At 38.8% G+C, this 17,503-nt stretch overlaps 1 protein-coding gene across 1 annotated transcript in view; it reads right to left on the reverse strand.

Moving 5' to 3' along the window:
* The window catches only part of KIFAP3 (kinesin-associated protein 3), a 65,743-nt gene that overhangs the window by 12,067 nt on the left and 36,173 nt on the right, over nucleotides 1–17,503 (reverse strand). Inside the window, 2 exon segments of the mRNA XM_009587389.1 lie at nucleotides 7,335–7,434; nucleotides 11,719–11,908. Coding sequence (XP_009585684.1) covers nucleotides 7,335–7,434; nucleotides 11,719–11,908 — 290 coding nt within the window.

Here is a 17,503-nt window from a genome sequence, read left to right on the forward strand (position 1 = left end):
AGTACTGGTGCAGAAACAAATTATTATAAACTAGACACGAAGAAATTCAAGCTCGTATTCAAAAGCTCTTAGTGACGAAGCACTCATGTTCTGGAAGCACCACTCCTAGACTTAAGTACTGAAGGAAAACAACTATACAGTGAATTTTGATTTAGGCCATGATCCGGGACCTGGAGAAATCAAGCGAAGTGTTTCAAATAAGCTTGTCCCAGACTGTGACCAAAACCTTCCAAAAGGCAGCAGTTCCTGCTTCCTTATTACTATCTTTTAGATGCAAGATCTTAATTTCAAACATACGTACCACCTGAACAGGCACTGACGAACAAAAAGAAACTTACCTGCCTGTTTCAGATGAATAGTCAGTAAATGCTGTATTGTCCAAATGAGAAGTGTGATTTATCTCTGTTATGTCAAGCCATATAGAGCCGTATCAGAACTTCAGTGAAATCCTCCTGACCATATTCAGTTTAACTTCTTTAAAACTAAACACATAGGCAGTTAGGACAACAGAATATGATAAAAAAGATATGATTCTGCTACCACTAACAACATTTTTGTGGGATTAAAAAAAAAAACCAAACTAAAAAAAACCCCTTATTTGTCTCCAGAAACTTCATTGGTTCTGGGCTTCTCTTTAAGGCCTTTTCAAATTCGTTTCAGTGGGATTTACAATTTGCTAATACTGATGTGTGATAAACTAATAAAACCTGCCTACAAGGTTATAGGCCCAATTTACTAATAAAACCTAATTCAATTCTCTTGGGAAATGCAAATTAAATAGTGTCCAAATGGTAGAAGCTGACTACAACTCTGCTGAACATATTGCAAAGGCAAAAAAGGTTTTTTTGTTTTTGTTTTTAAAATGAAGTTTAAGTATGGAAAATAAAAAGTAATCCACAGAACTGTAATAAATGTCACTATGGTAAAATGTTTGAAAGTAGAATCATATTATAAATAATAATTTATACTCTATTAGCTTTTCTTTCCATTAATTAAAAGATTTTATACTCACTATATATCCACCTCTTAGACAGGAAAGTATTACTGCCTCTATTCAAATGATGAGGAAAGAGAGATGTGGATACTTTCAATTCTATTGGAGCACAGACCCCACATGAGAGCATGTTTTTTACCTAGATTAATCTTTCCAGGAACCATGAAACAAAGTTTCTTCTGCCACTGATGGCTGTAAAGGGTTGCCTGAAGCAGCTCACTTCTCCTGTCTACTAATGTATTAGTTTTTCACCTTCAGAGATAGCCTGCAGGATGGCACTTAGCTGCTGAAAGGCTGGAAAGGGAACATTCAAACTTCTAAATAAACTGTGCACATTACTGAAAATACAACATGGATGAGTAATACTCTATAGCAGGGTCACCAACTCCTTCAGTCCTTTCCTCAGGAAGAAGGTTCTTTACATCAGCAATATATCCTGTAGGGTTTAGAGACTAAAGCAAGCAAGAGATGAAATCCTAACAACAATGCTTGAGAAGTACATCATGTGACTCCTTTTAGCAAATCTAATTGAAGATAGCTATAAATGTCGATGTAGGATATAAGTTACAGGTACAACCATTTAAAAACATTTTGATAAACATTCACAAAGTGAGCATTTGCCAGCACCTGATGCAGTTCCTGAACCTGACCTGAACAGGAGCTATTCAGCTGTGACTCGTGACTGGGAGTTCACATGACATTGCAGGAGTCAACAGGAATGGGAGGCTACAGACCTAGGTCTTTCCCCCATGAAAATTCACATTTGATTTTCATCAGGGTACCCAAGCAAAAAAGCCTGTGGATATGACTATTCTTGCCATTCAATGTGGACTTCTAGCACATGCAGACATTACATGCGGGTAGCTTAGCTAGAGATAAGCTAAGTCACAGTAAGAGTCTCTCTTGTGCTCCCACCAGGACCTATGGCCATGCATTAAGTTACTGAAGCCCACACACTGCAGTTTCCATCAACTCAAGACACAACAGCTTGGTTATGCACGCCTGTACTTGCCAACAACAGACACAGCTTAACTGAAGTCAACGCAGAGCAGCCTACAAGGCCCTGGCTCTATATACTTAGCTCACAAAATATCACAATGACCTGCCACAGCAAAAAAGAAGAAATGCAGCTACAGTTTTAGGCTGTAAATCCAGGCAAGAGGAAAGATGTTCCACCAAGGACAGAGACAGACAGTCACCTCATAAAACTGGTTTTGTTTGACATGCCAAACCTCACTGCTTCCTGGGAAGAAGCTTCAATCAGGTTTCTGTTGAGAGATGTGAGTGCACACGCCGGGAACGGCACACACACAGAAATGCCTTGTCTTAGTGAAAACGAAGATTGTGCAATGGCAGCCCTGCCACATTTTATAACGAGATTAAAGGATTCTGCACTGGAGAAAGCTTCCTTGGGAAGAAAAATAAAGTTTTGGCTAGCTCCAGCATTCCTAACTATTAATCTTTCTAAAGCTACAAACAGAGAGGATTTGGGAACTCTGATGAAGATATTAACAAAAAATTGGCTTTTGCACTTAAAGTTTGTACCATTATCTAGTTATAGCTGGGAAAGGTTAAAAAGCGGTCTCTTCCCCAAAGGGTAAGAAAAATACTGTGGATATCCCTATTGTAAGATATTTAGCCATCACTATTATGTTTGTATCTTAAGAAAGCAATTAGTCTCTAGAAGGTGATTAAAATTTGATAAATGACCATAGATTCTTGAAGATGTCTTTCAGCTGGTCTTTATCCCTTGCAGCTCAGACACTAAGCTGTCATCACATTAGCCAAAGGTGAGGGATTTTTTGTTTGCTACAATCATAAAACTTTCACTCTATATTAAGAGTTATCAGAACCAGGAGCCTTGAATACAGATTTTAATAACAGATGAAAATTTCAAATCTATGCCTAATGCCCATCTGCTTCTGAAAGACAGTAAGATGATTCAAAGCTGGTAATCTAATCACAAAAGTCTTTTCCGAGCCAATGAAAAAAACCTGGATGCAAGCTGTCAAAACAACCTCCTCAGCCATGTATTTTCTGCTGAATGGAAAACATACCTTACGATCTGTTTGCATTCTGCTCAAACCTTTGAGGAAAACAAGAGATGCTGTTTATGTATTTTATCACCACTTCTGTGTACATTATATTCGGGAATAATTCTATTTATAGAGATCATACGCAACAGTACAACTCCACTAAGAATATAGTTCAGACATAAGAGCTGTAAACTAAAGCTGCAAAACACACAAGCTAGAAACAAAGCATTTCCATTTCTATCAACGCCTTGGGTCCCTAAAGTGAGGGTGGCACTATTAGAAGAATGCCAACTTTCCAGGTCTTCGCTTATGTGCCGCTTCTCCTTTATGCTGACAAGTACCAGAAACAAGAATTATCCCTGCTTGCTTCAGGATATGTCCAGAATCGCAAGCATGCAAACACATCTACAAACTGAATTTAGGGCTAGATACTTTTACGATTTCCTTCAAAGTTGTTCTGTACTTCAGGATGCAGTAATTGATCATGCAAAGTAGTGTTCTCAACTCTTGACAGTAGTCAGTACTCTAGGTTTCTAAAGGAGAGTCCAAGAAACCCTGTGAAGGGAAGGCAATGTCTTTGAAAAATGCAGCCCCTAAGACACTCCACCTAATTTGCCAGATCTATAGGTGTTCTTACTGCTAATACTATTACTTCATGTTTCCCTCTTAAAAAATTATGGGGGGAAAAAAACCACTATGTGCTAACCCAGTGAGTGCAGGTGCCTATAAATACCTTAACTTTTTTAAACTCCTGTTTTACTCTTGACTTCAAAAAAGGACTTCCCTACCCACCTAAGACTGTGCAGCAGGTCTAGGTATGTAGGTCCAGTGTCTCCTTGGACAGGGACTCCACAGGAGACAGTTGTGATATCCCTGCTGGGTTACAGGAAAGTCAACCACTTCATCAACTGCACATCTGGAAGTGGCTGCTGCTCCAATTCCCCTGAATTTTCCTGAATGTAACATGGTGGAACTGCAATGGCAGAGGCTGCCCCGGACCTCTGCTAGAACTAGCATCCTACAGCCAAGGAAGCACATGGTTTTCACTATCTGCTCAACGCAGTGTAACTGGTATAATGTCTGATATATGGCAGCTGGTGTGGGCTGAGCTCCCTTGCACAGGTATTATTAAATATTGCTTACAGTGAAAATCTTCAAGGCGACTTGAGCTTGGTTGCAGTCCTTGAAAACCTCTCCTCATAGATCCATTTCTTTGGCTCCAAAAAATGAGGTTGGTGATCAGAACACACTCAAGCCCTGGTAATGCACTAGGGGCACTAGTTCAGCACTAGCTCAGCTTCTCAGTGACATGCAGGCAGTAAAAAGGTGAGTCTTTCTGGCTGACTTGTTAGGCTGTCCTGGAGGCAAGGGGAAGCCCTGATCCAGTCTGAGCACGTTGCAAGGATAGGAAATAACCTCAGAGAAATTAAAGCGGTAACATATCCTAAGTCTTCCTCATAGGAATGCAGAAAGGAGAAGAAAGGATTAAATTATTCAAAGTTGAGTAGCAAGAAGTCAGCTCATGGTTGTCACCTACCTCAAATTTCACAGGGTGGTCTTAAATGACGGAAAAGACTCCTTCAGAACTCACTCCCTTGCTTAGCAAACAACTGTTTCTATTACAGAATTAAAAAGCCTAATATAAAAGGCCAAGACCAGAAGACACAGGCACAACAAATAAATGCATAACAAATAAAAAAAGCATAACAGATGAAAAGTATAACAAACCAGAAGTATGCATCTACTCATTATTAGGCCATCTCTCTTTGAACTCACAAAAAATGTTACTATTAACTGACATGCTAGTTGTCTATGCAAATCATAACTCAGCTTTCTTTAAAAAAAGTTTCTAAAAACATATTCAAATATTAATAATAGAAAAATGAACCATTTTTATAACAAAAATCTTGATTTATTAAAAGCTGGAACTGGTTAAAAATAAATCCTTGACATAAGGTTCTTGTTAGCTTTAAACTGTAAGCATAAAAATACCCTAGAATTATGTTTTGGTATGGATGAAATGTACACTATATAACACATAAAAAGAGCCTTGACTTGCTGCTATTATTTTTAATTAGGCTCTCTAGCACGTATGGTTTTACCTTCCAACACCAATTCAAATTTGGGAAAAGGGAGGGTCTGACTCTCCAAACTCAAGGGACTGGCAATTCCATGGCTCATGCCTTGGAGCACTAATGCATTTTACATCAGCTCTAAGCATCAGGAAATCCTGGCTTCTGGCGCCAAGAAGTTCAAAACGATAATGACACACATCTGAAAACTAGGATTCGCCGTTCGACTGCCAGTATCTATTCTATCAAACAATTCAGTCCTGCTCTGTTACAAATAGGACAGAACATTTGCAGCAGTCCACACTGTTTCCAATTAGACTGTGTGCCTGGACTGCACATAAATCCATGGAGCAATCATATCGAAAAAATTCTTCCTAGAAAACAGAATTCTAATGAGAAATCTGAATTTTTACAGAGGCTATCATCAACAGGCAATTACCAAGTTTGTCGTTAGCCAAACTGCAGTTTTTCTCTTGAGGTAAGCCTCCAAAATGCCTTGAGACATTACAAGAAAATTCTACATATACTTAATTTAACTAGGTATACACCAGATGTATTTTGCTACTTGTTTTAGTTGGAATACAATCAGATTAAAAAGCAGCTTACTAATGTAGCTCCCTGATAAGGGATTGAAATTTGAGGTTGAGTGATCAACTTTTACCCAAGGACACTCAAGATTATTTTTTTCCCAGCTGAAAGCTTTCTGGCAAAACAAGAGCATCTTGACTGGGGCTATATCTAAGTTTATTAGAAACAAAGGAGTCTGCAATCTTCACCCCACACACCTTTCCCCCCCACCTCCAGTGAAGACTGCTGGGACCACATACCCATACAATGTTCTGGTTAATAGAGAAATCTGTCATCTCCTGGGTTGTGTGTTTATTTTAAAGTTTAAAATGGTAAGTCACATAGTAAGACTCCAAGAGTAGCATATAGCTCATACTTCCCTCAGTTTCTCTATCACCTGCATGCTCTGAAACGAAGGTTGCGCATTTGGAAGTGATCAGCGCCAGTATCCCCTTCCCAAACATAAGCTCCACGCAAAGGGTTACACGCTAGTCTGAACTTCATTCTTACTGAGTATAAACACTTCCTTTTTTCAAGAGGATCCATCTCTTAAGTCCTACTTTTTTTCCTGATCTGAGCATTTTAGTTATTTTAATTTGCCCTTAAAAATGTTACCACCATTTCACCCTTGCTGAATGTTTAGCTTTCTGGTGCATCACAGGTAAAATAAACAAAAAAGTGTAACCATCCACTGCCCTTTAACAATTACAAGAAGCCAAAGAAAGGGAGCAAAATCTTTTTTGCTTCAGCTGTACATACTGTGAATTACTCATATTTTACAAATGGTGACTAAAGTTTTAAGTGGTGAAAATAATATTCTTTCTTTGGAAAGAAAGAACTTCAACCACAGGGCTGGGCATGTCCACATAGCATCCTGTTAAAGTGAGTTCTGTACCTTGACTGTAAAGTGTTTGAAATATTTCCTGCTAATGAGTGCACATAATTCATGCTCTATAAAAGGCATTTCCTAAATGCTACAGGATCTATGAAGATTTCATTCTTTGAAATAAGTCTTTTCTATTTTGAACTCGTGGGAAAAGTCTACTCAGAAATTCAAACTGGAACAGCTTGCTAACATTCAGAGAAGGAGAGGTCACTGACCAGAGGGAGAATTCAGAGAAGTATCTCCCAAAAGTCAAGCTGACATCTTTTGCTTATTTAGCAAATTTTCAAAGTAAGTGCCATCAGTAATCTAACTGAGACTACCTTGGGAAGACTTTGATTAAGGGACCAAAAAACCCCAAACAAACAAACAAAACCCCACAGAAATAGTTTTGGCAGCTGAGAAACTTGTTTTTAACAATTTAAGAATATTAGAAACAAAAGTTTTCTAGGTAATCAGCATCTCAAGCCTCTCTCTAGATATTTCCCAACAACAATGTCTGAATAATATTTGAATAATTGTCGTAACATGTAGTTAGTTGTGTGTTCTAGTTTTACTGTTCTATTCTACAACTTTTGAAAAGCTATGATGTATTACAACACATATGTTAATATGTTAAAAGAAACATGCAATTCAGGAGACAGATTAGAACTGCTTTTTCAGTGTAAACCATTCCCACTGCTATGAAGGCAAAAATTATTGAACACCACCAACGAAGCTCTATAAAGAAACTTGAATAACCATTATTGGATTATATTCATTCTTTACAAACAGCAATTTACCTGCTAGAGAAGGGATGCTGCCCAACGAGGTCTCCATTCTGAAGATGGTAATCACTGAAGAAATCCGGACTCACCGCTCCATCGGGGGCTATTAGGCCATCTATAAAAACAAGAGAGACACAGTGACTGTATGAAGGAGCATGGCTTGAGGGCAAGTGGGCCACATAACCTGTGCTGGTTTGTCTCAGGAATTCATTAGCAACTTGCAGTATCTCTGGGAAGAATGTCAAGCAACAATAATACTGAAAAACAGCAACTTCAATTACAAAAAAACCCTACTGGGACTCCAAGTAGCTCAGCCTACTGCCCTGAAAAAAGCTGTACCTAAGAAATATTCTCTTGCCCCTTCTTCCTCAGGCCTGTAAAGGTTGTATCAAGACCCATCTTGTCTGCCCTATCATGAAAGTGAGCCCAGAGAAAAAGTAATGAGAAGGGTCAAACATTAATCTGGGCCAGCAGCATAAAAGTAGAAAAGCAGCAAAGGTTTTAATTGGCCAGACTCTGCCCTTCACCACTGTATCTCTTAAAACTGGTTAAGAAAAACGGGTACGCCACTTCAAACCTATTTCTTTCATCTCCCCCATATTTTAATGTCTTCTAGCTATATCCTGAAAAGGTGGTCTTTTTACATGATATCCTCTCAAGAACATAGCTTACAGTTTTCTTTATATTAAAACTCTGGCACATGAAGATGCAGACATTTGTAAAGCCAGTAGTATTCCTTAAAGGCTTCACAGTCTCTGTTTGCTTTATAAGGAAGAGAAGAAAATCAAGGGCTAACATTTCCCCTCTGTTACATCAGGGTAAATCCAGAGTGTCTTTGAAGTAAAGTCAGTGAACTGACCCCAGCTGAATGAGAGCCCAGCTTAACTCTTTCCTGTTCCCATTCACAAAACGCATTTCTTGCTAATATTATGGGCACAGATCTTACTTGGTAATTAGCATTAGGCTCTAATCAGATAAAACGAGCTATTTCATTAAAACAGACCCTACATCAGTTTGTCTCCATTACTGTATGAAAATGATCTTGGACTTGCAGTGCAGAAAGCATCCCAATAAAAAGGGCAGAAACAGGTACATTCAGACTGATACTTTAATAGTTTAACAGAGGAGAGAGAGATTACTAATGACTAGGAAGTTACAAATGCCATTCCACTTTAAAGAAAGAGAGATAAGATCCAGGGAGTCACAGGCCACTTAACTTAACCTCTGTGGTTTCAAAACTACTAAAACTGCCTGTGCAGGAAGCAATGGAAAGTTACTTACAGACACAAGGGCTTAGAGATGACGACTCAGGCATTCAAACAAATCTCCCTGTGCTTTATGAATTTACCTGATGTTTTTTGAAGATAATATAGTGACAAATGATAAAAGGAATAGAATTGACACATCTAGATTTCTAACAGACATTTGATGAGGTGTTACAGAGATTCATTTAGAAGATAATGCCTCATGGGAAAGTGACTGAATACAACGCAACAGATTGTAAATGAAAAATGCTAGCCATGATCAGACTACACTTTAGCAGCATAAGATAGCTGTACATGGCTATATTCTAATTGTATACATGTGTATACAGTATGTGAAAGAGTATTACTTGACAAGCAAGTAATCTGGCACAGATCGATATTACTGTCTTTCAGCATTTTCAGCAAGACATGAGTGCTCTGTGATATCACATGGAGGTAAAATAACCAAAGAAAAGGAAGGAAAGTTAAAATGGCTATTATTAACACTTGTGCCAAGTTTTCCTATCTCACCACCTATTCTGTATTTTTCACAGAAAAGAAATGAGGGGAACATTAGCACTTTTATACCTGCAGCGCTTCAGATCAAAACCAATCAATTTAAGTGACTATGTATTTTAAACAGTCAGGTTTGGTTAAAACTTATTTGAAAGCAGAGAGACTTAAAAATAGCATCTATCCTTATATTAATAAAGCACTACATTTTAACTCTGAGGCTAGAGCTACCACTACTTAAAGAGTCTTCAATCAAGAGTGCTAACATTCAAACCATAACACTCAGAGTTACAGCTCGCATGAATTTATAGGAAAACGAAAGCACATGGATAGCATCAGCTGCATATAATATGATTACACAGTTAAAGGACATCTGTTGTTATGTACATTTCAACATAAATTAGGGTTACATACTTTCAGAGCAAGAGAGACACCGAGCTTATGAAGGTAACTTCAGAGATTCTATCAAGTTTTTCATGTAGGTTTAAATTACCATGCAAGAAAGATGTTGGTGTATCATTGCAATAAGGAACTCATCTTGCCATCAGTGAACTCAAGAACTATTATGGCTGAGGGGGAACTTGTACTGAGTGTCAGCCATCAGTGCAGGTAGTTTCTAAAATTATCAAATTGAAATATAAGCATTTAATTTCTGACTGCACAAAGATTTGTATTTTTGTTATTTTTTGACTAGGTAATGCTCTGTCCTTCAGAAACACAAATGGCTACTCCAATTGGTACAATAATCCGTAGCCAGTATTATGGCCTCTCTGGCCACATCTCAAAAGTATAAATCTAGCAGACTTCAGAAGCACACCATTACTGGCACTTGTCAGAAGGAACCGGAGAAGTGAATCTGTATTTTGAATATAATCACCTACTCTTATACCTTCAAAAACAAAAGCACTTTTCAAACATCTGCAGAACATATCATTGGAAATCTGCCTCTCCTTCCCCGTCAAATACCAATTCCAACACAAAAATCTTTGTTCAAATAACAAAGCCTGTAACATAAATGATTAAAAGCCAGGAAATTCAGTGTTACTGGTGCCACTCCATCTCTAGCTCACATTATGGGGAAAAGAAATGGCTCTATGAAATCAGGAAAGGTTATTAAGACCTGTAAAGGGGAGACTACAACAGGCATGCTGGCATATCTTTAACTTAGGAAGCCCAAAGACGACTTGATGTAATGAAAGACCCTGGTACCATATAACACACGGCTCACACCGCTAACCTTGTAGGTCTAGTAGAGCAAGATAAAGCTGCAGAATTCAAAAGGGAAAAACATACCACTAAAAAGGCAAGTTGCCATGGCTGACATATGTCATCAAAAGTAGAAGAAAAAGAATATTTAAGTTCTGACATTCTTTGAGAATAATTTTTGAAATGCTACTGAGATCTTGCACAACTATTTTCTCACAGCAACTACAAGTAAAGCTCATGGGTTTTAGTGGTTTTGTTTTTCTTATTACTATTCCTGCAAATTCATCCAGAGTTACAGAGTTTTGTGACTCATGCTTCATAGCAAAGGACTGGACACTTATGTGGAAAATAAAAAACCACAGACTCAAACCGAGCAATTAAAAAAAAAATTCATGCGCACACAGTCATCCAGGAGTTTGAAAAGGATATAAAACCACAAGTTTGAAAGCATAAGCCAACTCCTAGTTATGAAAAGTTATGAAGACATTTATCCAGTGGGCAAATCATTTCATGATTGTCTCCTGCAGAGTTTTTTGAACCTTCCTCTGAAACAGCTGGCAATATTGGATTAGATACATCAGTGTCTTAATCCAGTATGGCAACTTCTATTTTCTTAGTAACTACAAAATCTTTACGGAAGGAGAGACAGAGCAGATTCCACTTGAGATCCCCCAGAATGGTGCCATTATGCACTACTAATAGGATTAAGCAAAATGAGAACTGTCTTTTTTCTTTAGAAAATGTATTAGGGTTAATCTCAAATAAGAACATGACTCTTCTTAAGAATAATTTTGGGGGGGTTTTTAACTAACTTGTTCAAATTGTCAAGTAATAAAACTCTTTCATACAGTATTTACAGAAGAGATTCATACACTTCCCTAGATATACGGCGGCAAAAATCATACAAACAGATTAGCTGAAAGTCACAGAACAATTGCCTCTGCTAAGGAACCTACAAGTTTGATGTGGCTCAACTGAAGTCTTTCATCAACATCTGCAATAAAAATTCCATTACAGAACTAACACATGAGGCAGAACAAAATTCAGCATCAAATCCCGTAGCTGTGAATTTTAACAGGGATGCAAAGCAAACAAGCTATGAACGTAAGAAATAGGTGTGAAAACAAGGCTAGGCCACCTTTATTCAAATCAGTCATCATGGTCCATTAGCTCTCTGAGATAGGTCTACTCATATTTCTGAAGACCTGTAACACTCCGTAAGATCATGGATATACAGTACTCAATCCACCATTAACATCTTAACAAGGTCAAGCCATCCCTGGCTAGCATGCATCAGTGCTGCTCCCAGTGACACAGAAGGGTAACTGTCCCACTGGTTTCAGTCAGCAGATTCTCTCTACAGCTCCAAGTCAAGCTCCCCTTCCAAACACAGAGGTAGCAGTCCCAGTCCTGAATACTAATATATGCTGCCTTACCTGCATTGTAGTAGAGGTCAGGCCTTTCCAGAATATCCCCTTCATGGATGTAGGGCTCAATGCGATCATCACCATACAGATACTGCTCACTGTCATCCATCTGCCGACTCTCCACCATCTCCAGCCACTGAGAGTTGTGCCATCGAAATTTCTCGCTCTGGATTTTTTTAGCCCATTCCTCATCATATTCCTGTTAAAAATCACCACACAATATTTTAGGATGAGGTATAGACAAAGCTGTTTGGTTTAACAGGAAATGGCAGAGGAATTTTAATGTCAGTGAAAGATGTAAGTTTCAGGGCTCAGTGACTTAAATCCTCTATTCAGTTTGTAGATACTTTGAGCAAACAAGGGAATGATTTTGCAAGTGCCAGGCGTTATTCTGGTTTTGTACATGCAGCAGTACAATCTTCCCTTCATGGTTTGTAACTTTACACCATCCAGAAAAAATTCCTGCTTTAAGCAGTTCCATCATCACAGTCTCCTCATTTGGTTTATCAAGAGGAGCCAATTACTGCCAATTTTCAGGAGTTCAGTAATTAATTACTAACACTAGCCAAATACCCTGTACATCCTCATTAGATGAGCATTCACTAGGACAACTAGTTACTAGAAAATACAACAAAAAAAGGTTGTGATAAAACCAATAAATCTGTATTTTGTTTCACGAGCTCCAATAAGACAGGATTTAATTTTCAATGTCTTCTCAAATTTTGTAATAGCTTTCTATGTTTAATATTGAATAACCACAAAAATGGTACACGACATTTGTAATAAAGAGAACATGGGAATCCAAGATACAAAACTCAAATCTGAGGGTAACTTCTCCAGAAAGCTGAGGAAAACAGGATATAGGTTCCAGCCACTATGGAAATGAAATGTAGGCATGAAATTTCGATCTGGATTACAGCCTAATTGCACTCAAGTGATGGGATATTCAATATAAAAGAGCATCAGAAGGAAGTGACATAGCCTACGGTCACTGCAATCAGCTGTTTAGAAGGCTCTTCTACACAGACCAGAGTATGCGGGCTGATGATTACCACTGAGGGAATACAGACCTGTGGATAATACTCAGTTTCTCAATATTACTGGAAAGATAGGGCACAGCTAACTAATCTGCAGATGTTATCAATTTGGGAAGATTCACAAATAATGCACCATGGTTAGTACTTTTTTAATCAAAGGATTTTGAACAAGAATAACATTCATAAGCAAAGTTTCTACTTGTGGGAAGAAATATCCTTGGGAAACAGGTCCCACTTCACTGTCTTCTAACCTAACTACAAAGGAGAGAAAAATTGAAAATAATTTCTTAACTCTCATGTTGGATAACACATGATGTAGACAGACTTTCCTTGGAGATCTAGCTGGAGTAGTTTAAGGTTTTTAAAATCTGTTTTACTTAGCCCTGAAGGGGATGAAGAGTATTCACACAATTAGTAACAATGCCTTGGCTGCAGAAGTGGTAATTTCTTAAACTGCTCCAGCTAGACATGCAAAAGTAGATCTGTCTATAACCAGAGGTCAAAAAATAGCAGTGAAGACAGAGTAAGTTGGCTTAGTAGCTCAGGTTAAACTTCTGAAACCCCTATAGACTGAACTTGAGCTTTTAAACTGATATTCAGCCTACCTCGTCTTCACTGCTATTAACCTGACACAGGTAACACTCTCTACCCTGTGCCTTTTCCACCCTTCTGACTGGTCGGTAACACAAAAACCAGCTGGCCCTGTCATTCTGGCAGAGGCTTCTCTGACATTGCTAACGAGGATCTAGAGCATCCAAGATTTCATGGGGAATCATGTCGCATTCTGCAACCACAAATCCTTATTCTATGGCAGTGGGTTTTTCAACTTTGTTTTACTTGGAGAAATGGCCAGTTTTTTTTCTCTTGGCTTAAAGCAGAATGTAAACTCCCTTTTGATGGGACTTCCATGCAAGTACCTACAGATTTGGGGCTCTGATCAGTCTGTGGCATTATTCTAAATTTCTCCAATTCCACCTCTGATCAACACTAATTACTAGACCTTCTTAATTCCCCTCCGCACCATCCTGGCACACAAGCGGTCCTGTTCAAAACCTGGTCTACTGCATAACTTCCATACACAGAGCAGCTATCACCTGTAGGATCCATAGATATTCTCAGTGCCTAGTGGCCTCAAGCAAAATTCCAGGTTTCTGTCAGCCATACAGTAATGCAGCAACCTTAGGGAGGGAGAAAGAAAAAACAAAACACCACCCCCAAAACACCAAAAAACAACACACACCTATGCCTCGTACTGTTTGGAAAAAGAACATCTCGTGCTATTTCTGCCTCTTGATCTTTTCCCCCCACTTCTACTCTCGATTAAAAGGAAAGGCTAGAAATAACAGTGCAAAACAAGAGTTTCCCTGGAAAAAGCAAGCTCATCACTGAGATTTATAAAATGACCCATAAAAAAAATGAAAGGGCATGACTTTCAGTGATGACATCTGACCAGCATCTTGGAAACATCTCCTTTGCTGCATCTGCCAGAGCTAAACTGTGGGCTATCTATTATGTCAGCCTCCAGCAGTTGTGAATTACTTGCAAGCTTTAGAGAAACACCTTGTAACTGCCAGAAATCATACTGCAGTCTTAAGAAAACTATTCCCAGAAATCATGATTGCAAGAAGTGGGGGAAAATAAACAAATTTAACAAACAGCAAATTAGAGTGATCTGTGGGAAAGCCAAATCCCTTTTACATTACCTTGTTTACTTTGCATTTCACTATGAATGAGCAACAAGAACAAAGAACTGACCGCACCAGAATGAGATCAATGATCAGTTTTGTCAAAGAGTTTCATTCTGGCAGCAATCCTAGAAAAGGATGATTTGCAATAATCTAGAACGATTTACATAACCTCAGCACAAAAAAGTTCATTTAAGTACTGCTAGATCAGGAATATGCCTGTAGATTTTCCACAGAAATGTGCAGAAACACCACTGGGTAAATGATTAATGGAATAACATCAGAATGGAAGAAAAGCTTTAAATGCAGGACTACAGCCAAAAGGCACAAAGAAACCAAATTAAAGGAGTTTAGAGCAAAAAACAATTCCCTAAAACACAGCAAGTCTTCCAGTAATTATATTTTGAGCTATTAAAAACTTTTTTTTTAATTTTGTGTGGTTGTTTTGGGTTTTGTTGGATTTTGTTTTTTAAACACATGAAGCACACCTTCTTTAGTAAGGAATTCCTGCAAAAATGAAACCAGAAAACTAAGTATCATGGAGATGCAAACTTAGCTTTGTGCCCTTCAGTCCTCTTAAATGTTAGGCTACCAGAAAAGAGGTGGGTGGGGGAACAAGAAGGTGGACAGAATGTGCCTATTCTCCAACCCCCTGCCCTCTCCCCCCAAATATTGCATATTCAGAAACATAAAAGAAGGAATCCTGAAGGTTGATTTTATTCTCTTTGGAGCTCCCCGACATCACTGGTTTTAACATTCGGTTTCCATAAATCCAAAAGTGTCATAGAAGATGTATGGTTCAACTCTACGAGGAATGTGCCATCCTTTTTGAAGTTCTACTTCCAACTTTGTTTACTACTGAACCATTGAAATATTATGAAGCGTTAACTGGCCTATTATCAGAGCATGTCTGTTCCCTATCAGGGGTCCCCTTTGTCACTGGCTTCCGTCACACCTTGTATCTGATTAACACACTATAGGATAACATAGAGCTACACAGATCTGCTTTGTGTTCTCTCACAGCTGATGAAAAACAGATTTTCCTTTTCACTTTAATGTGGTTGCCCTTTAATTGGGTCTGTAATAGGGTTCATTTGATGTGATTCCTCATACTAAACTAGAACTGCTATACAGTAAGTAGAATGCTCATTATGTTCAAGGCTGTAGTTGGTGATATGTTACATTCTTCATTATTTAACCATTCCTAAAACACACAGTTTACATGAAAGGTTAAATTAACCATTTATTAAGAAAGAAAAGATTTATCTTGTCTAGCTATCCAAAAGTTAGGCATGTCATTTGAACTATGTGCCTCTATAAACCAAGGAGAGAAACAGCTGTTATGGATCACCTTCTGCAGGTGTCTATGACACCTACCTTAGGCTACGTACCACCAGGGGGCAATTCATTCAAGGCCAAAAAAATCCTTCTACCACTTACACCTGTGCAACCCACAGTCACTTCTTCACAACCAGGTTCATCACTAAATATATTCTGATGGGAAGCTAATAGAAACCTGTGATATGAAACTAATGGCAAGGCAGAGAAAAGAGTAAACATTCATGCCCCCTACATTTAGGTGCCTACATAAAATGCCCACTATCCACAGGGTTCCTATATTGTCAATAGCTAAAGAGAGAAACTTTATTTTTCTTTGGAGGAATACAATTCATTGGCAAGCTATTACAAAAGTAACAGAGATCAGTGGTTTGGCTAACCTTCCTAGTCTCACAACTCCAAAGAGCAAGCACCAATGCTAGAAGGAAATCTGTCCAAGATAGGTTTATGTGAAGACAAAAACAATCGGGACACACCTGCCCTATCTAATGCTGCCTGCAGTGTGGTTATTCTTCTAGTCTAGGTAGAGCCTTTCCTCCTGGGTGCATGCTCTTTGCCACAAAAAGCTACCAGCATCAAAGCAGACTGATTACAAATTTAATAATGCAGAAGTTGATCAGTAAAAACACATGTCAACAGTTCAGCCTGCAGACCCACACCCTAGCTGCTCTTCTGCCCACTTCTCTGTATTCATGATTGTTAGAGGATAACAGGGGAACAAAAGACAGCACAGAAAGGGGGAGTCTTGACAAGTGAAGGGAGAACCTTTTTTCCTGGAGTGACTACAGCACTCTTCATGGAAAGAGGACACCAAGCTGGAGTCAAAGGTTATCTATTTTTCAGAGTATGCTGCCTATTCAAATAAAGTCTCCACCAAATCCTTGTGGTCTGCTCTTCCTTGATTCTAAGAGAGCTGGCCAACATCTTCCACAGCTGGCCCCAAATCCCAGAGCACTGAGGATTCACAGCACATTCCTTCCCAACAAGGAGGATTTGTGTCAGGGCACTCAGCTAACAGGGAAAGATGCAAGCCGTTCATTAACACAGCCTTCCATATAAGGCAAACGTTGTTTGGCATTCGTTACAAATCCTTGGGGCAAAAAACAAGAGCTGGAAAAACACCTTAGGCATGAGATCCTTCCTAAATCACATGGACAATGCTGTAGCTATCTAGAAGACGTTTTGCTTCTGCAGGAAGCATAATAATCCACTCTTGATCATAAGGGAAACAAGATGGTATAGCAGGCCTGGATTCAAAGCTGTAAAAACACTGAATAAGAAAATGGGGGGAAATGGGGGAGGGGAAAGTCTCAGGCTACACAGTCCAAGGATCTGGTTATGGTTAATTAAATATCCTTTGAATAAATGAGGAAAATCATTTAACTGCTGTAAGACTGAGGTAGGATCAGAAAAAGGATGAGCAACCTGAGAGATAAATAATCCCCTCAGCTCTTGGTAATATTGTCCAAGGTGAACAGAGTAAAACCACCTTGAGTAAGCTGACATTTATTTCCACAAGCTTTGAGTTGCAGGTGTTCAGGCTTCTGAGTCAGAGGAAAAGGGAACTTCATTTGCTTAAGGCTCCTACACCAGCTGTTCACTCCACACTTTCAGCTGAGCCATGTGACCTATCCCACTTCAGGTGTACAAGTACACTAAACTAGCTGCTTGGTGTCAAGACTTGGCACATGACACGAGACTGAAGCATTCCTAAATTATCAACGCAGGCTTTTT

The sequence above is a fragment of the Fulmarus glacialis genome, unplaced genomic scaffold (assembly GCF_000690835.1).
Source record: "Fulmarus glacialis isolate BGI_N327 unplaced genomic scaffold, ASM69083v1 scaffold6791, whole genome shotgun sequence".
NCBI lineage: Eukaryota > Metazoa > Chordata > Aves > Procellariiformes > Procellariidae > Fulmarus > Fulmarus glacialis.